General features: G+C 37.1%; 1 protein-coding gene across 5 annotated transcripts in view; it reads right to left on the bottom strand.

The window, feature by feature from the left end:
- Positions 1–23,234, bottom strand: part of arhgap17b (Rho GTPase activating protein 17b) — a 36,510-nt gene extending 13,276 nt beyond the window's left edge. For 2 of the 5 annotated variants that reach the window (XM_081380889.1, XM_081380892.1), the window contains exons 1-16: positions 22,880–23,234; positions 15,926–15,965; positions 9,011–9,070; positions 8,762–8,866; positions 8,609–8,685; positions 8,021–8,132; positions 7,864–7,940; positions 6,596–6,713; positions 6,448–6,516; positions 5,965–6,046; positions 4,074–4,201; positions 3,355–3,466; positions 2,973–3,054; positions 1,399–1,479; positions 1,197–1,310; positions 981–1,072 (exon numbers count right to left, since the gene is read on the bottom strand). In XM_081380889.1, the coding sequence (XP_081237015.1) occupies positions 981–1,072; positions 1,197–1,310; positions 1,399–1,479; positions 2,973–3,054; positions 3,355–3,466; positions 4,074–4,201; positions 5,965–6,046; positions 6,448–6,516; positions 6,596–6,713; positions 7,864–7,940; positions 8,021–8,132; positions 8,609–8,685; positions 8,762–8,866; positions 9,011–9,070; positions 15,926–15,965; positions 22,880–22,932 (1,402 nt within the window). In that variant the 5' untranslated portion in view covers positions 22,933–23,234. The remainder of the gene's footprint in view (positions 1–980; positions 1,073–1,196; positions 1,311–1,398; positions 1,480–2,972; positions 3,055–3,354; positions 3,467–4,073; positions 4,202–5,964; positions 6,047–6,447; positions 6,517–6,595; positions 6,714–7,863; positions 7,941–8,020; positions 8,133–8,608; positions 8,686–8,761; positions 8,867–9,010; positions 9,071–15,925; positions 15,966–22,879) is intronic. The other 3 variants (XM_081380893.1, XM_081380890.1, XM_081380891.1) reach the window with 2 other exon arrangements.
- Between the last annotated feature and the right edge of the window lie 1,644 nt (positions 23,235–24,878).

The raw sequence follows: 24,878 nt of genomic DNA, 5'->3' as shown, positions 1-24,878 counted from the left end.
TATTGCTTGAAGGTTTTATGGATGATGCATTGTTATAGCTAACTGGAACTACAAACTAAAACATTTTTGGTAATTTAAATAATGGAGCAGACAAAATAAAATATTAGATGAACAACTTAAACTTAAAAATTTGAATGGAAATTAGTTCAGTAAGTTTAAGCTGAAGTACTGAAATTGCTAAAACTAAAGATATATTAAATATTTTAAAAACTAATAATAAATGATCTGATAAACCTGGTATTGTATATTACAAATGTTGGCTATTTTACAAATTGCTTTTCTTCATCTTTTGTAAGTTGCTTTGGATAAAAGCATCTGCTAAATGCATAAATGTAAATGTATAAAACTAAAAGTTGATTCACAGTATGAATGAATACTATAATAATAATCTCAGCAAAAATCATTATCTTCATTCTACCCAAGATGAAGAGAATGAAGTGGTGAAGCATTGGTTGATTATCGATATGTTTCATTCAGTTTTGAAAAGTGTTGATAAAATAGTTTTTAATGATTAAATGTAATATTTATGAACTCATCAAGTCATTAGTTTAGACATGCTAGATCATGCATGTGAGATCAATGCTCATATTAGACCATTGCTGCAAAATTTTACTTCGCTGAATATGTTTTACAGGTATATGATAATTTACATAATAATTTACAGTCAGGTTAGAAAATCCAACTTTAAGTGTCACTTTAGGTTTCAAGTAGGAAGCTGGAAATTCCTGGTTTGAAATTTCCGAGCTGGAAAGGCAGGAATGGAATGCAGCATAAATCGGAAACAACTGTGAGCATTAGTCAAGTCTGAAGTGCGTCTCTTATGAGGTTGCATCACAGTTAGGATGTCTTGTAAGGCGCCTGACTGCATAAATAACTAGCAGTTCTCAACCTTTCTGACTCTTAGGCCCCCATAGTCTAAGACAAAATTTGAAAACTGAGCAGAGCTACAATCAATGGTAGTCTTACCTTCTGGAACTTACCTTCTGGAAAGAACCAGCTTGAATGGTTGATCATCAGTTCTATTATTGACACGACATGGACGGAAGTAGTGGCTGCCATTTCAGAGAGGCTTCTAGGAGAAGAAAAAAAACTGGAACATGTCAAGCTGCTCCACAAGAAGCATCAAAAAGGTCATTTAATCCTAACAATTGTATATAAACAATGCAATTCGGGAAAGCATTGCGTGCGAATCTCACCCCTCCATTTTGGCCCACAGCAAATTGGGACCCAGTACGATGGAGATGTTGCTCGCAGTCATCTTGTTGACGTCGCTTTCCAGAGCAAGCTTGGCAAGAAACTTCACCAGGTACCTTCACAGACATGGATTAGCATGTTAACATCATAATAGTTTGTTAAAGGTCAATGCTGAAATTTAGTTCGATGGAGTGACAAGCAGACCTAAAATTGTTTTTGTTGGGCTTTGGTAACATGTCACACACCACCCACAGCGCCTGAAGCCTCTTATCAGAGTCAGAAATACTGCAGACGAGAGAAAAACAAGAGAGAATGTACACAATAAAAACTAAGTTTCAAATCTGAAACACCTTCATCAATATAATTTCTAACACTCTTAAATTCCCATACTGTTTAATCAGTATCACATTAGCATGGGTGTAATTTTTCATAGACGTTTTCTTTAGGATTTAGAGATGGAATTGAATTTCACAAGAACTGGGCACATTCTTTTGGCCATATTTCAAGCCTGACAGCCTTTGAAAACTTTGATGTCAATCATTTGAAACACCGAGACACTTCCAAGATAATTCCACTTTACAATCCAGATCCAGTTGCAAAGCAATCGTCTTCCAGTTGAAAGGACAAATCGAACACATGAGCTTATGACTGCTGACGTCAACTCTCTACCCTACTTGACTCCCCCCTCTACCTCATTTTCTGAGGTACGAATATAAATGATTATATCATGTCACCTATTTATGATTCTTGTTGATTAACGTTGAATGCTGCCTGAGGACTTCTGTTATGTTTATGGACACCGCACTTGGAATATTGGTCCATTCAAAGAATGGGATTTCAAAAACTGGGAGAGATTCACTTAAAGGTCCCGTATTATGCCCCTTTTCACAAGATGTAAAATAAGTCTCTAATATCCCCAGAGTGTGTATGTGAAGTTTCAGCTCAAAATACCCAACAGATCATTTTTTACAGCATGTTCAAATTGTCAGTTTTTGGGGCTCAGAAAAACGCGCTGTTTCAGTGTGTGCCCTTTAAATGCAAATGAGCTGCTGCTGGACGGCACAGGGGGCGGAGCTTCATGAGCTCGCGCTCAGTCTGTCAGGACAATTTCATCTCACGGAATGATGATAATATCAGAAACTCTCAGTAACGGTGTTCATTTCGAGTCGGACAATAATGCCTACAGAGTCAGAGTGCTGTATAGAGATGGAACATGTATAGTTTAGTAGTTTAATTACGGTTATTATAACGTATTTGTCATCTGCTTGTATGTATCCATTATTAATAGCCTACAAGTCTGCTGTCTTGGACCAGGTCTGAATGATGATCAAACATATACTGATGAGTTTAATAAAGTTTATTGTACATCACACAAAAGATGAAGCGTCAGTTTTACTTCAGAAAATCACCGTAAGAGCTGAGTAAACACAGTAAGTTATAAGAAGTGCGCAAGTACATAAACGAATTTCGGTAGAGTTGAGGGAGCATTCCTGTGGGCGGAGGTTAGTGAAAAAGCGGTTCTAGTGACGTCATTAAAGAAGGAAGTAGAGGGATGTAGTCCAAACGGGCCGTTCGATGTAGGCGACTTCTGTTAAATAAAATATCTCGCTTGGCATTGAACTTTGAGCTTTATAATTTTACAGATATTATTTATGCTCTAACAGCAACATTACACACTAACTAAAGTTTGAAACATGGGATCACGAAGAACGGGACCTTTAAAAAAACATTATTTTCTTCTGAGGTCATGGACATTGGTGTATGTGAATGTGCTTTACTTTGAGGCTTGAATCCACTCTTCATACAGCTGGTAGGTCATCAGAGGTTCAGGCAGCTCCCTCAGGTAAGATTTGAGGGCTCCTAAATAATCATGAGAAAAGAAACCCAACATCAAATGCATTTGCAAGCCCTCGATTGTGTTTGAACATTTTGTTACAAATATGGCTCTAGTTGTGGTACTCTTAACACTGGTGACAGAAATAGCTCAGTGCCAATATCCTGTTTTTATAATCAGCTACACAACCAAGCATGGTTTAAAATAAAACAAATCAAGTCTTGTTTTCATTTTGGGAAGTCCTTCTAAATGCAGAAATGACATTTAAGCTCTTTAGCTAGCTGTACCTCAACAACTCAATTTCTGAAAAACGGCATGTACTGTACCAGCGACAGCGTGAGGGTCAGAGTAAAACTCCTCCAGTTGGGAAGTGGAACAGTCCAGTGCCGCCTTTAACTTCTTCAGTTTAGAGGCTCCAGCAGCGATACGGAACAAACCCTGGCATGACAGCAAATGTTGTAAACACACAAGACCTTTGCAGCGAACAGTAAAATATAAACTGATTTGCTTCTGTGTGAAAATGACTGAAAACACAGTTTTCGGATGTGTCAGTGATGGTTTCGCAGGGAAACGTTTGTCTCCTTTCACTGCTATTATTAGTCTGGGTTTGGCCAAGAAGGAGAAGTGAACAAATAGACGTCTGTAACACGGATACACTGCTATTTCTCTCTATCTCTCTCTCTGTCCAACTGTGTCTCTCTATCTCTCTGCTTGTCTATCTCTCTGTCTATCTATCTATCAGAGAAAAAAGGAAGGCTTGATATTTTTAAACTCATACAATGTTAACTTGCAACCCTCCTTCATTTGTATTCTGACAACTGTGCAACTTTGTTTTTTTAAATGCATGTCAAATAAATGTCACTCATCCTTTTAAAACTGGTTCTGTATAAAGTGCCCTTTGCTAAATATTTGAAAGACAGAAGGATTGAGCCCTTCCCTGAAAATGACCACTCTCTGCCACTGTGTATGCAGTAATGTGCATCAACTTCCCCGTCATGTCATCTGATCTGTCGGTTCCCATGTGTTGTTTGACAGTGTGAGATACCTCTTCCTGCATGCCGGTCTCCAGCAGCATCATGACGCAGGCCTCTATGGGCAGAGCGATCTCTCGGCTAGTGCGCTTCAGATGTTCCTCCAGAGCTGTGCCAAACGCTGGCTTCTCTATCCATTTATCTATGCCAGATCACGAGACAGAGTGAGAATGATTTGAGTTACGGCAGGATACATTTAAGAATCATCACCAGGTGTGTGTGTAACACTGATTCTGTTAGACAGGATGATTTGCCGAGTGAAACAGGATACATTACAGTGCCGGCCAACAGGAAGCTTTGAAAGAGAAAGAATGATTCATATCTTGATGACTGGCCAGATCGTTGGGTGCATATCATAAAACCAGTCAAGAACATGTCTGGGTCGTATTTCACCCCAAAATCAAAAGAAAATCTGTCTGTCTGTCTATCTATCGACCTATCTACCTATCTGTCTGAATTTTATTCTCATTACTGTAATGTGAAAAATATATTAATAATTCTAATAAGAAATTAAATATACAGTATTTCAACAAAGTACTGCCAGTGCAGTTAAAGCTTTTCATTATGAGAATATATACTGTAATGACAATAATCAATGTAAAAAATAGAATCAAAAGTAAAATGTCTAAACAAATGACAACAAGAATTGACTAAGAATTTTGAGGGAAAATGTGCCTAACTGTCATGAAAATAAATGTCACAAATGCAAAAAAGCTAACTTTATTTAGGCAATATAAGCTATATTAGAGTGAATATGACTCAGACATATTCTATATATTGTAAATAAATAAAATCAAGCTTTTATTCAATTACTGTGATATGAAAAATATATATACTAATAAATTGACAATATAATAAATTAATATTAATTTACAATATAATTATTTATTATGCATAATTTTAAGCATTCTTTATATATATATTTTACTGAGGTTAATTTGCATTACACTAATAAGATTTGGAGGGGAAAATGTCCCCCTCTATAAAGATATGGGACTTCCTGCTTAGAATGACGCAAAATGATGATTTTTGCGTCATTGTAAGCAGGAACTGCAACACTGAAATCCTTATTTTTCCCGTCTCAGGGGAAAATAAGGGAATAATGCACGACCATTCAAAAATATGACTGGGTTTCTAACGATACAAGGCTTGATGCAAATGGGTGAAGTGTCCCTTTAATATTATTGTGACAATAATGTCACAATACAAAAAAAAGCGTACTTTTCTTTGTTCCTTCTTTTTTACTTATTTTTGGGTAAAATATGCATTAGCAAAAATGTTTTGGTCAGATTTTGTGAGATTCACCCTTTTAGTTTATAAGTTGTGAAAGTTTGAACAAAATAGAGATCAGATAACTGTTGACTCTGTTTCAGCACACACATCACTCCATAATACACTCTGTTTAATTGTTATTAAAGGGTTAGTTCATCCAACGCACGTTCACGTCTGCTCTCGTGTCAACACAACACATATGCGTTGTGGTGCTCTTGTGAACGCACGTTGGAGATTAATATTTTTAAGTAGTAAATTATGTTTTTTGTGCAAACAAAGCACTCACGTCGCTTCATAAAATGAAGGTTAAACCACTGGAGTCACATGGATTAATTCCATGATGTCTTTACAGCCTTTCTGAGGCTTGAAATTGGTAGTGGCATAGACAGTTAATGAAGAAACAGAAATCTCTCAAATTTTTCACTAAAAAAGATCTTAACTTGCGTTCTGAAGATGAACGAAAGTCTCACGTGTTTGGAACGACATGAGGGTGAATAATTAATGACAGAATTTTTATTTTTGGGTGAACTAACCCTTTAATAAGGCCATGATTTCATAAGTGCTGTGAGTGATTCATATGAAACATTTATCCAGCCGATGCTCTGTCCAGGAAGTGAAGAGTAAATATCACACCTTGCTGTGACTGAATGGTGGGCAGGACGCTCTCGATGGACGCCAAGGCTCTTCTGTGGTATTCAGCTTGAGCTTCTAACAACTGTCAAGACAAAAACAAGCCTCACTTTTCTATTTTTGTTTTGAGGGAAGAAAAGTTTGTGACTAAATGACCTTTAATCTACTGACTGGGTATATACTGTAAAATATTGTACAGTTAAATTGACTCTACTGGTTAGACATGCTAACTACTAGCATACAGTAAGAAAATCTATGAATAACACAAAAAAACATTTCAGGCAAGTCATTTCAGTCGGCGGCCATCTTTGAAACGCCTCTCGATGTCTTTTTTTATCTAAAGTATTTGATACCACTGAACTTTGACCAGTTTCCAACTAATAAATTTGCAAGTTAAATTTATTATTTCAGTATAAATTCGACCTTATCAGATATCATTTTTCTTGTGTGGTTCAAGCTTCCCTAAAGCTCATAGAAATGACTTACCAACACATAATAGCGCGCATATTCTCCTTCCTTGGAGGAAAAGTTGTACATTTCAGCTGCTAGTTGATCCTAAAGACAAAACAAGATCAGACTAGGTTCAATGTGCTACCTAAAGTCACCCAGAAACTCAATAAAATCTGATTCATACCTTGCATATTTCCATTTTGTTCTGAGCTTCATCCATCTCCTCCTTAAGTGTGTCAATTTTGGCAGCCATTGCTTGAGTATTTGCAGCTGACGGAAATGCCTTTGAAGCCTGGTGATACCTGTATTACAGGAGTTTAAAGTGTTTTCTCAATTATTCCAAGCAATTTGCATTGCAATTTCATCAAATGTCTCAAAGCACCAGAAGATAATCAGCAGACGCTGGTGTGGTTATAGTTTCATTCATTTACACAACCATTCAAAGGTTTGGGGTCAGTAAGATTTTTTTTAATGTTATTCAAAGGGGTCTTTTGCTCACCAAGGCTGCATTTATTTGATAAAAACTACAGTAAAAACAGTAATATTATTACAATTTAAAATATACATTTAATATATTTTAAAATGTAATTTATTCCTGATCAAAGCTGTATTTTTAGCATCATTACTCCAGTCTTCAGTCACATGATCCTTCAGAAATCATTCTAATCTGCTGATTTGATGCTCAAGATTTGTTTTTTACTACAGTGACACTGGTTCCGGCATTGTTTGCAGAAGTTTGAATAAGCGCCCATCCCCCTTTTCTGTGGCGTTGGTTCCGGAAGTATTTTTCCATTCATTTAGATTTTTTTTTAAAGTCTTCATTAAAGCGTTATAAACCATGAACCAAGCCAATCAGCTACAAGGTGATTTACAACACAACAAACTTTGATTTGAAGCAAAAACATATATGAAAATCTGATAAAAAGACTCTCTGATTGGTGTAATTTTCTGTACAGCATCATGGTTAATGTAGTTTTTCACCATGAACTCCGCTGTTAAACACGATTAAAACTAAGTTGAAATAATGCGGGCTGGCGGCTTCAACAGAAGCAAATACCATCGATTAACAACCTCGTAGCTAACAGTAAGGCTTTTTTTAAAGGTTTATAAGTTATCGTTCAAAACCAATTTCCTTATTACTTCCAGAACCCGACAGTTGCACTATTATCAACACCAATGCTTAATATTCTTAATATTCGTAATCTTATTATAATCAATATCAATGCTTAATATTATTTTTTGTAACAATTTTTCATGACTCTTTGATAAATATAGACTCTTTGATAAATATGATAAATAGAAATATTTTATACCATTATACATGTCTTTACTGTCACTTCTGATCAATTTAATGCATCCGTGCTGAATAAAGGTGTTCATTTCTTTCCGGAAAAAAAACAAAACAAAACAAAAGCTGAACCCAAACTTTTGAACAGTAGTATATATACACACCTGGCTTTCGCAGAATCAAAATCCAACACAAGCTTGGCTAAATGTTTCCTCTGCTTCAGGATGTTAGGAATATCCACCTTCAAGCACAAACATAGAGATATAACCTACATTGCCTGTTCAAAAATCTGGTTATTTGCGGGTCTTTGGCGTTACGTACCTCTGCTAGCTGGTTGATCGGGTCTAGAATATCTCTCTCCAGCTGAACTTCATGTTGGCTCTGCTCAAAGGCTAGTTTGTTTTCAGCTTCTCCACAGACTTCCATCATCTTCCTGTAGACACAAACATGCTTAACATCATGCTGCCTGGTCGCATGGATTAACCGATGCTAAATAATAGGGCTGGGCGATATGGACAAAAATATCATCTCTCCCCGGGGAAAAATACAATGGTTGCAAGACATTCCTTAAAATAATATCAAACAAATCTAGCATAATTCAAAAACAACTTTGCTAAAAACAACATGAACCAATCATAGTCAAGCAGCATGAGGTCACATTTTCCATCATGAACAATAATAATTTAGCATTTTACACCAGACTATTATGCAGTTTACTGGGATAACAAATATTGTTGGATAATCATGATGCTTCCATGTATTTTCACAGATCATGACCATAAATGAACCCGCCTGCCTGAAAAAACAGATGACTCAGGGATGTTTGGCCACATTCAAAGTTTTCTCATTATGAGTATGAATCACAGATCAGGCGGATGGTTTTGTCAGTCAAAGAGTTAATAAACTCACCCGATAAAAGACTCGTCTCCGAGCTGATTCCCTCCATCCACCATGGATTGTGAAAGGGCCGTAAGAGGAAGCTTTTTCTAAGAGGAGAAAAACAACAATTCAGAAGTGTGTACTGAGGAGGCATTTGAAAATATAAAAGCAGCTGTTACTTACATGTCTCTTCTCTGCATCTGTGCCCATGTTACCCTGCAGACACATGGTCATCTTCTTGTGTGCATTATGGGAGACCAATCGCATATTTTCCAGGCGCCGCTCAATCTGTATTAATGCACACATTTGATTCAAATTAAAAATGTATTGGGACTTCAGTAGTTCCCAGTTCCATCATCAAAAGTTCCATTCAACAATGTTCCATTATCATGGTTGCATGCACACCTGTTCTGCATTTCCTGTAATGCTTACCACTTGAGTCTTTGCAAAGTATTGTGGGTCTTGTACATCACCACCCTTCAGTTTCCTGTTCTTATAAATGTGCAAAAAGCCTGTTCAGTCATTTCATCTGGACTGTGATTCTGGCAAAGCGCTGATGTCAGAGCTGAATTTTCAGCATCATTACTCCAGTCTTCACATGATACTTCAGAAATCACTCTAATATGAGGATTTGATGCTCAAGAAACATTTCTGAATATTATCAATTTTGAAAGCAGTTGTTCTGCTTAATATTTTCCTCAGGATTCGATTAATAGAAAGAACGGAATCTTTAGTAATATTTTAAATGTCTTTAGTATCACTTTTAATTGATTTCATGCATGTTTGCTGTTTGTGAATGTAAAAGGTCTGCAAAGTTTTAAAGATCAAACTGCATGATAAATGGAGTTATTATCTCCCAAAAGAAAGAACCGAATCTGAACTACCTGAAATGAGTCATCAGTCATTCCAGTCTCAGTTTCTGCTTGAACCTACTGTATGTAGTTTTGTAAAAAAAAAAAAATCTTCATTGGCTGCCCGCAAACAATGCCTACTTTGACCCTCAAACACTGTAGTTGTAGCTGAGGCCTGAAAGAGTTTGGTTTGTGTCGTCGACATGTCGAGAAGACGCTGATTTCTTCAAAAGCAAGTGCACTATGCTGTACTTCCAAAGGATGAGGACTCGTGCTCAAACTGATATAATAAAAACAAAACCATTGTCACTGTTCATATCACTATGCATCAAGTGCTGAGGAAGATCCTGAATTGAAATTCAGATATGGTAATCGGCATTTCTTTTTTCAGCACGTGCTGTAAGCAGTAGACCAATCACAACAGATCGGACCAATCAGAGCAGAGTAGACCAATCAAAACAGACTGGGTCATCTGACCAATTAGAGCAGAGTAGACCAATCACAACAGACTGTGCAACAGATCTGACCAATCAGAGCAGAGTAGACCAATCACAACAGACTGGGTCATCTGACCAATCAGAGCAGAGTAGACCAATCACAACAGACTGTGCAACAGATCTGACCAATCAGAACAGAGTAGACCAATCACAACAGACTGTGCAACAGATCTGACCAATCAGAGCAGAGTAGACCAATCACAACAGACTGTGCAACAGATCTGACCAATCAGAGCAGAGTAGACCAATCACAACAGACTGTGCAACAGATCTGACCAATCAGAGCAGAGTAGACCAATCACAACAGACTGGGTCATCTGACCAATCAGAGCAGAGTAGACCAATCACAACAGACTGTGCAACAGATCTGACCAATCAGAGCAGAGTAGACCAATCACAACAGACTGTGCAACAGATCTGACCAATCAGAGCAGAGTAGACCAATCACAACAGACTGTGCAACAGATCTGACCAATCAGAGCAGAGTAGGCTCTTGAGACAGAGGGGTTTAGAGACTAAATCCTTTATCAAACCATTTCAGACACTGTGAGAAAAGAGATGATGCCGCAATGTATATAATGCAAAATCAAAGTGTTTTTTGACCTTTGATGGATGTAAACCTATTGTAGCAGATCAATTAGAAACTTTAAAAATAGCATAATAGGGGCACTTAACAAAAATCTTTTGTGCATCTATTATGAAAAGTATGGTCATCTCCAGAAAAATAGTGCTTTCTAGTTATTTCTTCATTGAGTTGGCCATCAGTTTATGTTTTTGACCCGCAGTCATAAACAGTGGCTACAGCAGAGCCTGGACTGGAAAAGCTTTTTAAGAGGACAATATGGTTAACGAATTAAAGTTACAGTGAACATGAGGAACCAGGCAAGAAAAATGTCTGCACTGCGCCAGCAAATTGTGCACTTTAGCACATACAAATGGCTGGAGCTTAGAGAAAAGCTGGCTGTTTACCTACATCTTTCAATATGAGAAAAACTCTGTCAAATGTATTTTCAGTTCACACCTCCTACTCTCTATCTGATCTGGTTCTTTTCTTCCTCAAACCCTGAGCTCTGTGTGCAGAGGTGATATGTATTTTTAAATCTTAACTATAAGAGACAACTATAAGTCAGCCAATTGTAGGTTGAATTTCCTGTAAATTTGAACAACTGTGCCACTATTAAAATATCTGAGCATCCCTATCAGCCCCATACTGCAATGTCAGCTCAACCAACGGCATAAAGTCTGTTTGTCCAACCACTGAAGTTTTGGGGAAACCTATTTGGAAAAAAACAATACATCTACCATTTTAACCAACACCTTTAAATTCACCATAAAATCAAAACGCACGGACAATTCTGGTTTGTTTTTATGGAAATTGCAGTATTTATTATAAGTGATTTATCCATGCACATCATTCTTTCTTTCTTTTTTATTTGTGTCCTCACAATCTTTAATCAAAGCAACTTCCCCTCCCTCTTGCAGAAACATCTCTCTTCTCTTCTCTGTTTTCGGGAACAGAAAGCTGCCAAACTGGCTGAGTATTTTCTTGCAGAGACTTTTTCTTTTCTCTCATTCTCACGTGTATAAGAGGCGAATCCTCAAAGTGTGCCTGACAGTCCCTTAAATAACTTCAGACAGTCGGGGTGGAACTGAAACCCTTCGTGTGAGATGACTGCTCCTTTCAGCATCTCAGTCACGCTGCTTCTGTTTGCAACTCAAACCCATTTCTATAAAAGCTCACCACAAAGACACCCGATTCAGAAGTCTCTCTGCATAGAAAAGAACCGATATATGCAACCTTCATTTAGACCTAGAATCGCACCGTTTATTTTGCACACAAAATTTGTGTGTTTTAGCGTCTCATTCACTAAAGGAATCATGCCAATCATCTTATGCTGCAAACATGGGCACCGAATTAAAGCTGTTTTCACAATCCCGTCACAGTTTGCACAGGGCAGCTTGCAACAGTGCAGAACAAAGAAAACAACAATGATCTGGTAACACTTTACACAAGGTTCTACAAGTTAACATTAGCTAATCTCTACCTCATCACACACTATTATACGCTAGCATAAACTAACATTTAATTGAACTATTTAATTGAATGCATTCTGAATAAACAATAATTAAAAATAATTAACAATAGAATATTTATGAGAGCAACCTAGAGAAATAAATGCTGTAAAAAAAGATACCTATTGCATTAACACACACACATATACATGGGTAAAAACTTTGGGGGGTCAGTAATACTTAATACTTAGAATTTAATTAATTAAATTATCTGTTTCAACAAATATTAAAATATTAAGCAGCATAGCCATTTTTAAAATCGTTAATAATAAGAAATGTTAAAAATGATTTCTGAAGGATCATGTGACACTGAAGACTGGAGTAATGATGCTGAAAATTCAGCTTTAACATCACAGTCAGAAATAAATTACATTTTAATATATTAATATATGGAAAAACGTTATTTAATAGTAAATTGTAATAATATTTTACAAAATGAAAGTTTGTTCGGTATTTTTGATCAAATAAACAGTCTTGGCATCCACACACACATACATCTTAAAATTGGTTCCTGCTAAAAATTGCATATTAAATGTAACATTCCACTCATTTCCCATCAACCAGTTATCAGTGTTCAGATACAGGTTTGTACATGGAATGAGGAAAAAGGAAGAACTAAGAGGAAAAGAGCTGCAGTACAGATGTTCGGATCAGAGCCCCACAGTTCCAAGCAAAGCAAACGAGACAAACAGGAAATGATGACGAGGCCACACCGACCTGTGGCCGCAACTCATCCAGCAGGGGTCGAAACACACTAACTGAGAGTGACTCAAGACCTCAAAGGCTTTGAAACGGCCGTTAGTCAAGCTGCTCAGAATTTAAACTACAGTCAAGCTATTCTGTTAAATGAGTAGTCGGATACACTGCAACCTACTAATGACCACATTGAAGCCATTTAAGGGGATGATGTATAGGCCTATCACTAACATACATAATAGATGATATTTAATCAGATATAAATGATCTCTTATTTTTTGCAATAATGGATGACACTTTAGACTTAAAGGCACACTATGCAAGATTTGTACCTTAATATAACAGCTTCGAAATCATTTTGATGGTAAATTAACTCGTAGTAGGGCGAATCATCCCGATAGCAAAGCAGGGGGGGACGCCACTGGCAAAACCAGCAATGCAAGTTTGAGAGGTGGCGCCCCAACAAATCTCGCGAGAATCACGGCACGGCACGACGTCACATACATCAAGAACATATGAAGAAGTCTCTGTGGAAGACACTAGCACGCATTTCAGACGTGAATCATGGCAGAGTCGACGAAGAAAGCGCAGTCGGAAGAGTGCAGAGACGGTGAGTGGTATTTACGACAGTAACGTTGAATACAAGTACTCCACAGCGACTCTAGGGGGCGCTGTTTGAGAAAAACGGAAACTGCATAGTGTGAAACTGCATACTAAAAACACAGTATTTTAAAGAGAACCCATTATGCTTTTTTACATTACAATGTTGTGCTTGCGAAAGTGGTTCTGGATTTATGAGCTTGTTCTTCCTGACTGTCATTATCGGACTCATACGACAAAACTGACACCATTTAGCGTAGTTATAGTGTTTACAGCGCCTCAGGAAGCTTCCAAAGATGATACTCGCAGGTTATGGTAAGGGGTGTTACATTTCCGACACGCTCTAAGCGGCAGACCAATCACAACAGACTGGGGCTGGCTGACCAATCAGAGCAGACTGCACTTGTCGGAAGGCGGGATTTAAAGAAATCGAAACTAAAACTGAGCATTCAGTCAAAGGGTGAAAACAGGTGCTGCAACAATGTAAATTATAAAAAAAAAAATGTGTTTTTTGAACATTAAATGATGTAAACTTACTCTAGTAGTAGACCCCATAAACAAACATATAAACATGTAAAGGGGACTTTTAAAACATTTTGCTACAAAACAAGACATAAAATGCAAAGCAGAGACGTAATGGAATTAATCTATGAATCTTTTTTTGACCAATTCATTTGCATGAATCATCCAAACTAAAATGAAAAGGGACATTCCAATACTATATAAGAGAGAAAATATATTTTAGGTGAGTGTATGATTATTGCTTTAGTACTACCCGTTGTAGAGCTGTCTATGCAATACAATGTGTCATAAAAGCACCGTTTAGTGAAGCTACACTGCTAACTTTGGTCGAAAAAAGCAGCTCGTTTTTGTTTTGAAACCAGCAACTGAAAAATATAGAGCAGTTCGCAGTGTTATTCCCCAACGCTGGATCTCAAGAACTCCAACCACGACCAGGGAAACCAGCTTTAACACGGGCCGTCTGCCAACACCACTGCCTTTTAATCTGGCAGACCTTCAAAACCCAGGAAGCATTCCAAACCACTCCGTCTGAGACATTTCAAGAGGGAGTTTATGGCCCATTATCATGTTCCTTTTCCCTCCTGCAAGACGTAGAGCAACCAGGCAGTTAAACTTTGACCCTTGGACATGGAATGCATGAATGAAGGTGAAGGCGCAGCATTTAAAGCTCTGGCGAGAGTCCGTCGAGTCTCAATGATTTCCCTTTCAGTTGTGCACAGACATGTCTGAACATGAGAGGCTTTTTCAACAATGAGGTAGTGACAGATTAGACTGATTTGTTTTGTTTTTAGATTGTTTGCTTTGGAAGATTATGGCTGTCATGCAGTATATTGAAATTAAAATCATAACGACCCGCATCTACATACGCCATCACAAAGCTGCTAGCGCTTGGTGCTTTTCGAGCTATTTCAGGCTACTTTTTGTTCATAGCAGCCGTAGCTGTGTGCATACTCGTGCAAACATGGCCATTGTGACGTTAGAAATGCCTAAATAAGATCAATTAGTCTCAGACAGTCAGTTGCTTTTCTGCTATCTTCAAGATGCCAGGAAAAAAAAGGAGTGGGAGGGGTGTGAAGGACGAGAGATTGTGGGAAAGAAGATGATGAATGTTAAGGATCAAAGTTCAACTCAAATAGTATTTCTATTACTGAAAGCAAAAGACACACGCCCGGGAATCCACCCATTAACAATTAATAAGAGCTTATGTGATGCTAGAGCACAATATGTCTTAATATTCATTCATATACGTTCAATATTGATACCATATGAATACATACAGAATATATGTAAGGGATAATGTACAGTCAGTTGGTCTATATCACAAAATATAGTCTTGTTTCACTCCGAAATCATTTGTTTTGCCATAAATGACTGGTTGGCTGTACATTATCCTGCTTATTGTACAACTACTCATCGAATAAATGGACATAAATATTAAAATACCAATACATAAATATTGATTTGAGATTATGTGTGAGAAAAAAGTCTGTGGAGTAACATGAGAGACATCAAATGACATGTGCTAGAGACAATGATTAATTATATATATTATACACCATTATATACAGTAGTATACAAAAATATTTGACCGGCCAATGTGGCGATGGACCAATCAGAATCAGGTATTCAAGAGAGCCGTAAAATAAAACATGATCCCCAAATTATTACTTTCTAAAGTAATGCTTAGTGTCTACATTTGGCCAAAGTAATAATGTAGTCGCTTCCAGGATTATTATCGTTAACCAAAGCTATTAAAAACTTTTTTGTTCATTGAAATAAAGCTGAAATACAATTAAATGTATTTGTTAGATGAAACATTAAATGACACTTAAAAATGTTACCAACTAAAACTAAAAATTAAACTAAAATAAATGAAACCTAAAAAGTGACATTTAAAAAACAACAACTAAAAAGTGGAAAAAAATAAATTATTAAAAATGTATTTGGAATTAAAATGGAAGCTGAAAATGTCAAAATAAAAGCTAATTTAAAATATTAATAAAATGAAATAATGAAATACAAATAATAGTAAAATCACACTGGAATGCTAGATGATTTGTGCAGTCTTTCATGGTTGTGATAAAGTCATGGAGGGAGAAAATAGTCACCATAAGAAGGTCGTCACTCAGTACTTCTGTCTTCTCTGCTCTGTGAACAAAAGAAAGGAAAAAGTGTTTGGTTATAAGGACAGACTACATAACGAGCAATGCTTTTTTAAGTTCTTCAGCTTGACTGTGAAAGCAGGTTAGGCCAGTATCACTATAAAAAGATGCTAAACCAAAAAACCAAAATAAGCCTTCAAGCCTTCACTCCACATGTAAAAACAAATTATCCGAAACACCCATTGCAGATCAATATTCTAAATGGAAAATCATTTATTTTTCCAACTGTGTCAACAAACGATTGATTTGGCACACTTCCAAAGAAAAAGAAAAAAATCCACTTCCTGCTTTCTGCATTCCACATTGTTTGTTATGGCAACGGCAGTAAAGGGGGCGGGGCTTCTTAGGGTTCACACACTCTTGTCAGCAGAAGAGGGCGGAGCTTCATAAATAATGAGTAGGAACTCCCTTTGACCAGAGAGAGACCATAAAACTATTACACATTATGCCACGTTTGACATTGTACAATCTGAACGTTCACATGGCATGATCTGTGATAGCATTTTCCATTTATTTATATAAAGTTATGTGTAACAGTTATGCGTGTTATTTTGAACAGAGCTAAAAAAAGAAAATGCCCTTTACACTGGAAAAAAGTCTTAAGGCTTGTTCACACCAAGGACGATAACGAGAGATATAGATCTAAAAATAATTCTAAATTTAACTATCATTGGAATTAGCCTGGGTTTCCCCATGCTGCCGATTTTAGCGTGATTTTATTCACGCTGCTAGGCAGCCTGGACACCATGGACCAGATTTTCCCCTCAAAAAGGGAACCAAACACAGAACGGGGAGCGAACAGCAAGACGATGATGACGTCTATGCGACACACCGAAGCAGTTTGTTTATATCTATAGATCCAACATGGCATCAGACGCGAAGTTACCTTTCGATGCAGCCTTAGATAGTGTTCTAAGTAGTTTAGAACGCAAGTTTATTTCGTCTTCTACCTCGTCGAATTTCTGTCGCTCTACATACGTCATCTGGTATAATTGAAACGATTGGCTATGAGCTACGTACAGCGCATTTGATAGACATTCGTAGCGCCCAATAAACGGCTCTGGGCATTCGTAAACCACGCCTCAAATACTAGAAAATGAACATGTGGTTCCCACACCACGTCTCAATGAGAAAGAGGTCTGACGTTAGCCAGGCTACGTTGGAATCCTATTCAGAACGATTGTCTCCAGCTGAGGAACGATAAAAACACTGACAGCCAATCAGAATCCATCCTGCTTTAAAGAAGAGCATTTAAAGCGGCAGACGAAAAAACTGCAGTGCGCCTTAATAATAAACAGAACAATATTGTCTGCTCATGTGGACGCGAATATAGTTATAGTTATCGTTCTTGGGGTGAACAGGCCTTTAATCTTTAATTCCAGGAAAAATATCGAAATATCCTTAAAATAAGAAAAAGTAGCATGAGAAGTAGCATCCTATCAAAAATGTGTTTTTTATTTTGAAATAACTTGTTCCATTGGTTTTGTATTTGCGGTTTATGCTTCAAACAAGAAAAAGGATAATGTCTTAAAGATGCGATTTTTGCATTTTGGCTTCTCACAAGTTAATTTAAATAATAATAAGCCTTTTTATTATTATCAGTTTATTTGACTTTCACTGAGATAATATTATAGTTTTTGTTAATATTTTGAACTATATTTTATGTTTATATTTTGCATTTTAACTTCAGTTAAAGGTTTTATAATTTTGTTGTGTTTCTGTCATTTTTATAATTTTTTTATAGTTTGTACAGATTTTTTACTTCAGTTTAGTTTTTTAGTACATCAAGTTAAACTAAATGAAAATGGGAAATGTTGCCTTGTCAACTAGCTGATATAAAATATACATTTTAAATATTTTATTTTAGTTAAAGTTGTTATGATTTCAACAAGTAAAAGTTTTTGTTTTAGATTCCTTTCTTGAATAATAATACTATTAATATGAATAATTGTCTGTTAAAAAGGTGTACATATGGCTAGCCTTCAAAAACTAGGATAGTTTTACTTCAGAAACTGGCTGGAAGGCTGAGTGTTTTTTCCCATGTGCTAAAACTGCTGAGCCAGCAGTGAAGATCAGTCAGAACTAGAGTTAAAAAACCAAACATTAATCTTTTTTATAGCATAGAATCTTTAACACCACACAACCAGCGCAACTGTTATTTATGTCTACAACTTTCATGTGATGGCACCAACTGACGCACAAACGATCCATCAGGGCATAAGGACCTTTCTCAAGGGCACCATGGTGATTTTTTTGGTTCAATAGATTTTAAATTTTAAATGTCACAGACACCATTTTATTTCTAAAAGAGAGCAAACCACATTCAGCACAGAAAACTTAGAAAAAAGCCACAAAACTGGTCATGTAACAAGAGAAAATATCCCCAAGATCCCGTTACACAGGCTGAGAATGACCTCACATTATGCGGGAGAGAATTTTTAGATTTCCATCAATACTGAATTAGCATTGATCTTGTGTTCAGCCATTGCATATGGGGTTGGGTATCAACCTCCAGAAATACCACAGCTAACATTTCACACACATTCAAAGTTGACAATACAGCAGACCAACACCCAGCTAACATGTTTAGACACTATTATTATAAAGATCTATGAAGATCTAAGCTTTAGCCCATCAAAACATCCTTTAAGGAACAGAAAAATATCTCTAAGTAATTTGATTCGCACAAGGTGAACTGAATCATAATAAGTAATGTATTCTATTCTGTGATCATAGTGAAGCAGAATCTGAAACCTTAAATGTAAATATACAGCATCTGATCAACTGCACTGGAGCTGAAATCTTGCAAAACGGTGCTCTACATTATCCCTAACAGACCGTTGCAGCTTTTGGCCCGACAAAACAAGAGGTTTAATAAGCAATACGCTTAATTAAAAAGATTAAAATCTCTGTTAGTTGGTATTTGGTCACCCAGCAAAACTAAAAACCGCTTGCACTAGAATCTCCAGGGGTCTCATTTATAAAACTGTGCGTAGGATCCTTACTAGAAGTGTGCGTGCGCCCGAAAGGCAAAAATGGCGTACGACAATAAATATTCAGACTTATAAAGCCGTGCGTACGCCAGTACCTGCACTGAATTCCCTTTATAAATCCCAGTCAGCGGAAGATTGTGTACTGTCCACATGCATCTCCTCCCCTAAATAATCATTATATGGAGCTTATAACGCCTAGTTTTATTATGGATATCATATGCATTATATTCATCCACATAATAACATGTTTAACGGTTATCGCCAAACGGGATCATGCCTATGGTCCCACAACCCTATGTTCCCACAGTCCTATGTTCCCACAAATGGCCTACCCCTGACCCCACCGCTAAACCTACCCGTAACTAGGGTTTAGACAAATCGTAAAAAAAAACAATTCTTAGAAATGTGGGAACATAGGGCCGTGGGAACATAGGGTTGTGGGAACATAGGGCTGACCCCCGCCAAACTGCTCCTGGTCATACGCATGGGTCAGAGTTTGCGTGGAGGTTTGCGCAAATTTTCCTGTCAAGTTTGTTTTTATAAATCACAACTTTTGCGTCGGAAGTGGCGTGCTACTTTTTCAGGGCTTGTTTTGTGCGTACGCAATGGTTATAAATGAGGCCCCAGAACTCCCAGCTAACAAAATATATTCTCAGGGGTCATTTACATGACACCCTTTTCAACTAAAAACTGAGAACTTTTTATGTGTTTTGGCTGTTCATTTACACAACGAAGGCGTTTTGGGGGCCTGAAAACGTTTTTTGAAAACGATACCGTTATCGTCTCCACATAAACTACAAAAACGTGAATTTGTGAAAACGGTGACGTCATGCGCATGCATGTTCAGTCAAGTGTTTCTTTACAAAGTGACCTCGCCAACCACTGGCCTGGCATGAGCAATACAGCGGTTTTACGCGGAAAACAAAAAACTTTTAAGTTATGAAAACAATATTTCTGAATGGGAATGTTACTTTTGAAAGTTCTCTGAACATTCTGAAACGAGTAGTAACATTTAAAAAACGTTAGATGGGCGTCCAACTAAAATGCTTCAGTTTTTTTTTTTTTCATGAATATGGTATAACGTTTTGAGAACATTATTAAAGACCAGAAAACTTTAAACGACTGTTCAATGACATATAATAAAGCTTTAGACTCTTTAGACTCTAGAGTGACTCTTGCCATGATTTTCATCCGACCAGCTCATTGAACATCTGGTTTTGGTTTCAGGAAAAGAAGGAAATTCAATGTTCATCAGCATGTTTAAAAGTATCCTGTATCTAAATGGACAGTTTTGATGAGTAGAGCCTTGCTGTCTGCACCAACATTTGTTTTTGTTTTTCAGAGTACAATGTTTAGGATGCAGTTGTGTATTTTTAAGCCATTTCTGATTTGCATCTGATACAAAATCAATTACATTTACAAATTACAACTAGATTTTTGCACCACAGTTTAAAACTTCACTACAAATCACTTTGTGCTCAAGTCTCACTAAAGACGCAGATTATCTCCAACTATAACAATGACTAAAAGTTAACAGAGTTGAAATAAATATCAGAAACTTTACATAAATCACAGAAAACAGAGCAATTCCAATGCATTTCAAGCATTGTAAAATCTCTGACAGTGTATTCTTTGCAGCAGAAGCCAAACTAAATGGAGCCGTAACCTAACCGACTGTATCGAAACGTGGCGTCTCTCTGGCCTGGAAAGCCGCCATGAAAGCTGGCCCGACTATTATACCTCCGACTCTGGATTACCCCGGATCTGCATTCTGCATCAGACGCTCTGATAGATTGTGACAAGCGAGTGATGAATCTACCAGCTGCCTCGGATGTTTAACTCTGAGATGAAGAGTGAATCTAAATAAAGACATTGTAAAAACAATGTCTTGGCAAAAACAATATGGAAATGTAATGTTTACAAAAAAAAGCTCAATATGAACATAATGAAAAGCCTCTAAGATATTTTGACCTAACATAACCCTTTCACCCCTGTACAAGTAAATATGCAAGGGAAGGCAACTTCGGTCATTCTCTGACAGGCCCTTGAAAGATCTCTGCAGGGAAACCAGTCAAGTCAACTCAAAGTTCCTCTTGGGAGTTTCTGAGCGAGCTTGTTTCGTGATTTCTGCAGAGATCAACAGAATGCTTCTGTATGCAGTAAAAAGGCAAGCAACAGTAAGTAACCATGTTGCAAAACATAGCAGAAACCCTTAGGAACCTCGTAAAAATGCCCAGCAACTACTTTCAACATAAAAATGTAAAAATACTATATTTAATTATTGCTAGGAATGCACAACATATATAAAACATTGGTTATCAATAGCTACTTTTCCACCATCAGGCTGAACAGTTCTAAGAACGGTTCCAGTTACGTTTCCACTTGAGCTTGGTTGAGCGCGGCAGGATTATCAACCGTTCTCCGCCCTGAATTCTCTGCACGGTTGGCGAACAGTGCTGGTAGAATGCGTGTAGTGACGTCGCAGCCCAGGATTGGTCACTTGCCTGTTGCCTGGCTGCCAGTTACTCCATACCTGGCCAAGCTCGCTATTTGAGCGATGTAAACAAATTAATAATAAAATTTAAATAAATATCTAATCGTCCTCTATAGCGTATAACTCATATTTACAACTCACAGTATTACATTCGAAAGAGCTCCGTTATCAGTCTCACAGTGGAAAATTAAACCATATCCGGACTGGCTGGACCGGATCGGCACGGAACGGAACGGTTAAGCAAAGACAACGGTTTGGCACAACGGTGGAAAGGCTAATATGGTTATTTAATTATATTTAACTTAAGAGCACTCATTTCCAACTACTTTTTGATATTAGATTAAAAAATTAAATGTTAATGTAAAGTCGGCATGAAATGGAAGTTCCCTGAAGTATATCGTCAAATGGCTTCTCAAACAAGAACAAATGTAGGGCGGGGCTTGATTTTGTCCATGTGGAATTGATTGGATGTTTGTGGTTTGCTATTGGTTGATTTTGTGTGAGTGACAGGTTGATCCCGCCCTTGTGCCAGTTAACACATCAGAGGAGGAGAGATGTGGGAGGGGAAGTTATTTTGACTAAAGGTTATGAGGGCACATGAATTCAAAACTAAATAATGGCATGCACAGATAAATCAATAAATACTGCTATATTCCATAAATAAACAACTGTCAATTTTGATTTCATGGTGACTTTAAGTCACTTTAATCTGTACCACAGGAACCTTCTCATCTTAACTTTCTAAGTATCTACTCATTTTAAATCCATATTTTATACTGTACATTATGTTGTGATACCTTAATTCACTTAAGCATAACATTATTTTGAAATTGACAAAGAAAAGGAATAAAGTGAGCGACAAAGTAGCCTAGTATTTATATATTGTCCATAGAATGAAATAATTATCTGTAAGTTTTTCAATATAATGGTGCATCCCAATTGCTGAATGAGCAAAATCACAGTAGGCTACTAATTTATAGTAGCTACCTTAGCCTAATAAAATGTCCCTTAATAACTGCTAAAGGGGTATACAGAATTATCTAACCACCTATATGAAGTTAATTTATTTACACTTATACAATTCATTTATTTGCATGTATTATTTCAGTCAAATAGATGTTTGATGGTCCCAATAGAGATATGCCCCTAAAATACAGAAGCCCAAAATGTTTCAATCTCAGTTCTGCAATTACATGGGAGACAATCCAAACTTCTACACATAACGTCAAACTGTCAAATCAATGGAAAATAAAATGTATGACCAAACAGCATGTGTAGTTTATAACTTTGACCACATCAGACCTTCCTTTTGCTCTGTGCACGCGCATACAGTGACACTCCCAACTTTAGTGTGCATTTTTAACACGAACCAGAGTAGAAATATTCAAAATAATCCGTATATAACACACTAACCTCCCAACAGTCTGGTTGGCGAGCTGTTTCATGCGGTTGAACTGCTTCTTCATCTTGATTCTTCTTCATCCACCAACATATAAAACTTTTATGTCGCTGTTTATTTCAAACTGACGCCCGCACGCGCGACGCTCCCATTGCGCGCGCTCAACTGGATCCGAAGTTGAGAGTTTGTGTCATTTACTGCTCGTATTCATTTATAAACCGTGCGTCAAGCGTGTTCCTTTCGTTTCTCATCCTCTCAATTTCTGGTTTAGTCAGTGGGCTGCAGTAACACTGAGGAAATAGGAAGTGCAGGTCACTTCCCTATTGTGGAGCACAGTGACACATGACACCTTCTTGACTGAAGGAGTCTGATTAAACTTGATGGTTAAAACTCTGGTTCAAATAACCGAATGATAATCATGTTATAGGCTAAGATTAATGATAACTTGAATTTGTTTATTGGACAAAAAAGTGTAATTGTAAAATGCAAATAATAGGCTAATTCACGCTCTTTAAAGATGCATTAATGAAGTCACATTATTTATTTTCCTCTGTAATAGCGCCATCCTCAGTCCAAAGCGGAATAGCTGACAAAAGCTAAGTTTCACATTTGCAGTTGTTCTCATACGTAGCACATTTTATTAAAAAAATAATAATTTAAACGTACTAAATACCCAATATTAAATCTTTAAAAGTTGAGCCATTTTTTAAAATAATATTATTAACACCAATGGTGCAGTCTAGAACTGGTTTAGAAAAAAGTTTATATGTGGAAATAAATGGGGATCTCATAGTCCAATGCATGCCATTTTGTTTTCTGTTGTTTGGGGTCCACATTCACTTTCAACTATTTAAAGTTCGTTCTGTATTCCGTTCAGGCCGCAGAAACAAAGTGTCTTAATAATAAAATATTAAATGTGGGTTGCACATCTGATAATTCACTTAATGAGGCTTAAGGAAAATATCTGCCATAAACTAATCCACTCGAACTAAAGGCACTCTCTCTTGTCAATACCCCAACTTCTAATGTCTGTGTTGATTCTTGGGAAAATGTTCTTTCTTTAAAAGATGTCTTTAAAATATATGATATGATAATATAATATATGATATGATAATATATGATATGGATTTACTTTTCTGTCAGTTGGAGGCCCTGTCCCAAATGACACGCTAAACACTCACGGGCGCTGCGTCCGAAATCGCATACTCTCTTGAGTATGTATAGCCTACTTATCTTTAGCTAATTACTAACCGACTACTTGCCGCCAAAAAAGTATGTTATATAGTATGAATGTGTGTAGTATGCCATTCTACATTCGCCATGTTGTCATTATCACATGACCCACCAACGTCAGGTAGGCTATACGTCGCTTCACCGTCATTCATAAATCTTCTCCTGTGGCCTCATGGGATAGTAAAGTGTCCATCGTATGCACACTTCAGAATCTCACTGGAAGTAGTAGGTCATCCGGGGACTTTTTGCCTACTCTTTTTTTATTGTGCATTCAGACATACTTCTTTTGTCACATACTGCTTTTTGCCTACTATGCGATTTCGGATGCAACCATAGTGAGCACCGATGCTCCCTGGTTTTTATTGTGCATTGTGGGACTTTTTAGGGAGCAAATGTTTCAGTGGACTGGAATTAGTGGAACCACTGATTAGACTTTTATGCTGCTGAGTGGCCTTTAGCCTTTCAGGGTTTTTCATGTTAAAAAAATAAAGAATTATATATATACATAGGCTATGGTCTAGTAGTTAAAAATGTAAATGTAACTGACTTTTAGTCTCAACTATTTGGTTAACCTTTAACTTTTCATTTTTATTTTTGGTGGGAAAATACATTTCCATTATTAAGTTACTGTGTCAGGTAATTATCTAAACCTGAGCTAGTTTCCCTTGTAATCCATGTATCCAGGACATGCTGCAGCACAGGTTAAACTCTCTGGCGTTTAAATAGTTCCAGGTTCGTCTAAATTAGCCGAGTGCAGAAGCATGTTACATTTTAATCTCG

This window comes from Scardinius erythrophthalmus (assembly GCF_964197995.2).
Source record: "Scardinius erythrophthalmus genome assembly, chromosome: 1".
Classification (NCBI taxonomy): domain Eukaryota; kingdom Metazoa; phylum Chordata; class Actinopteri; order Cypriniformes; family Leuciscidae; genus Scardinius; species Scardinius erythrophthalmus.
The sequence above is the reverse complement of the archived record's forward strand: the minus strand, read 5'-3'. Positions and strand labels throughout refer to the sequence as shown.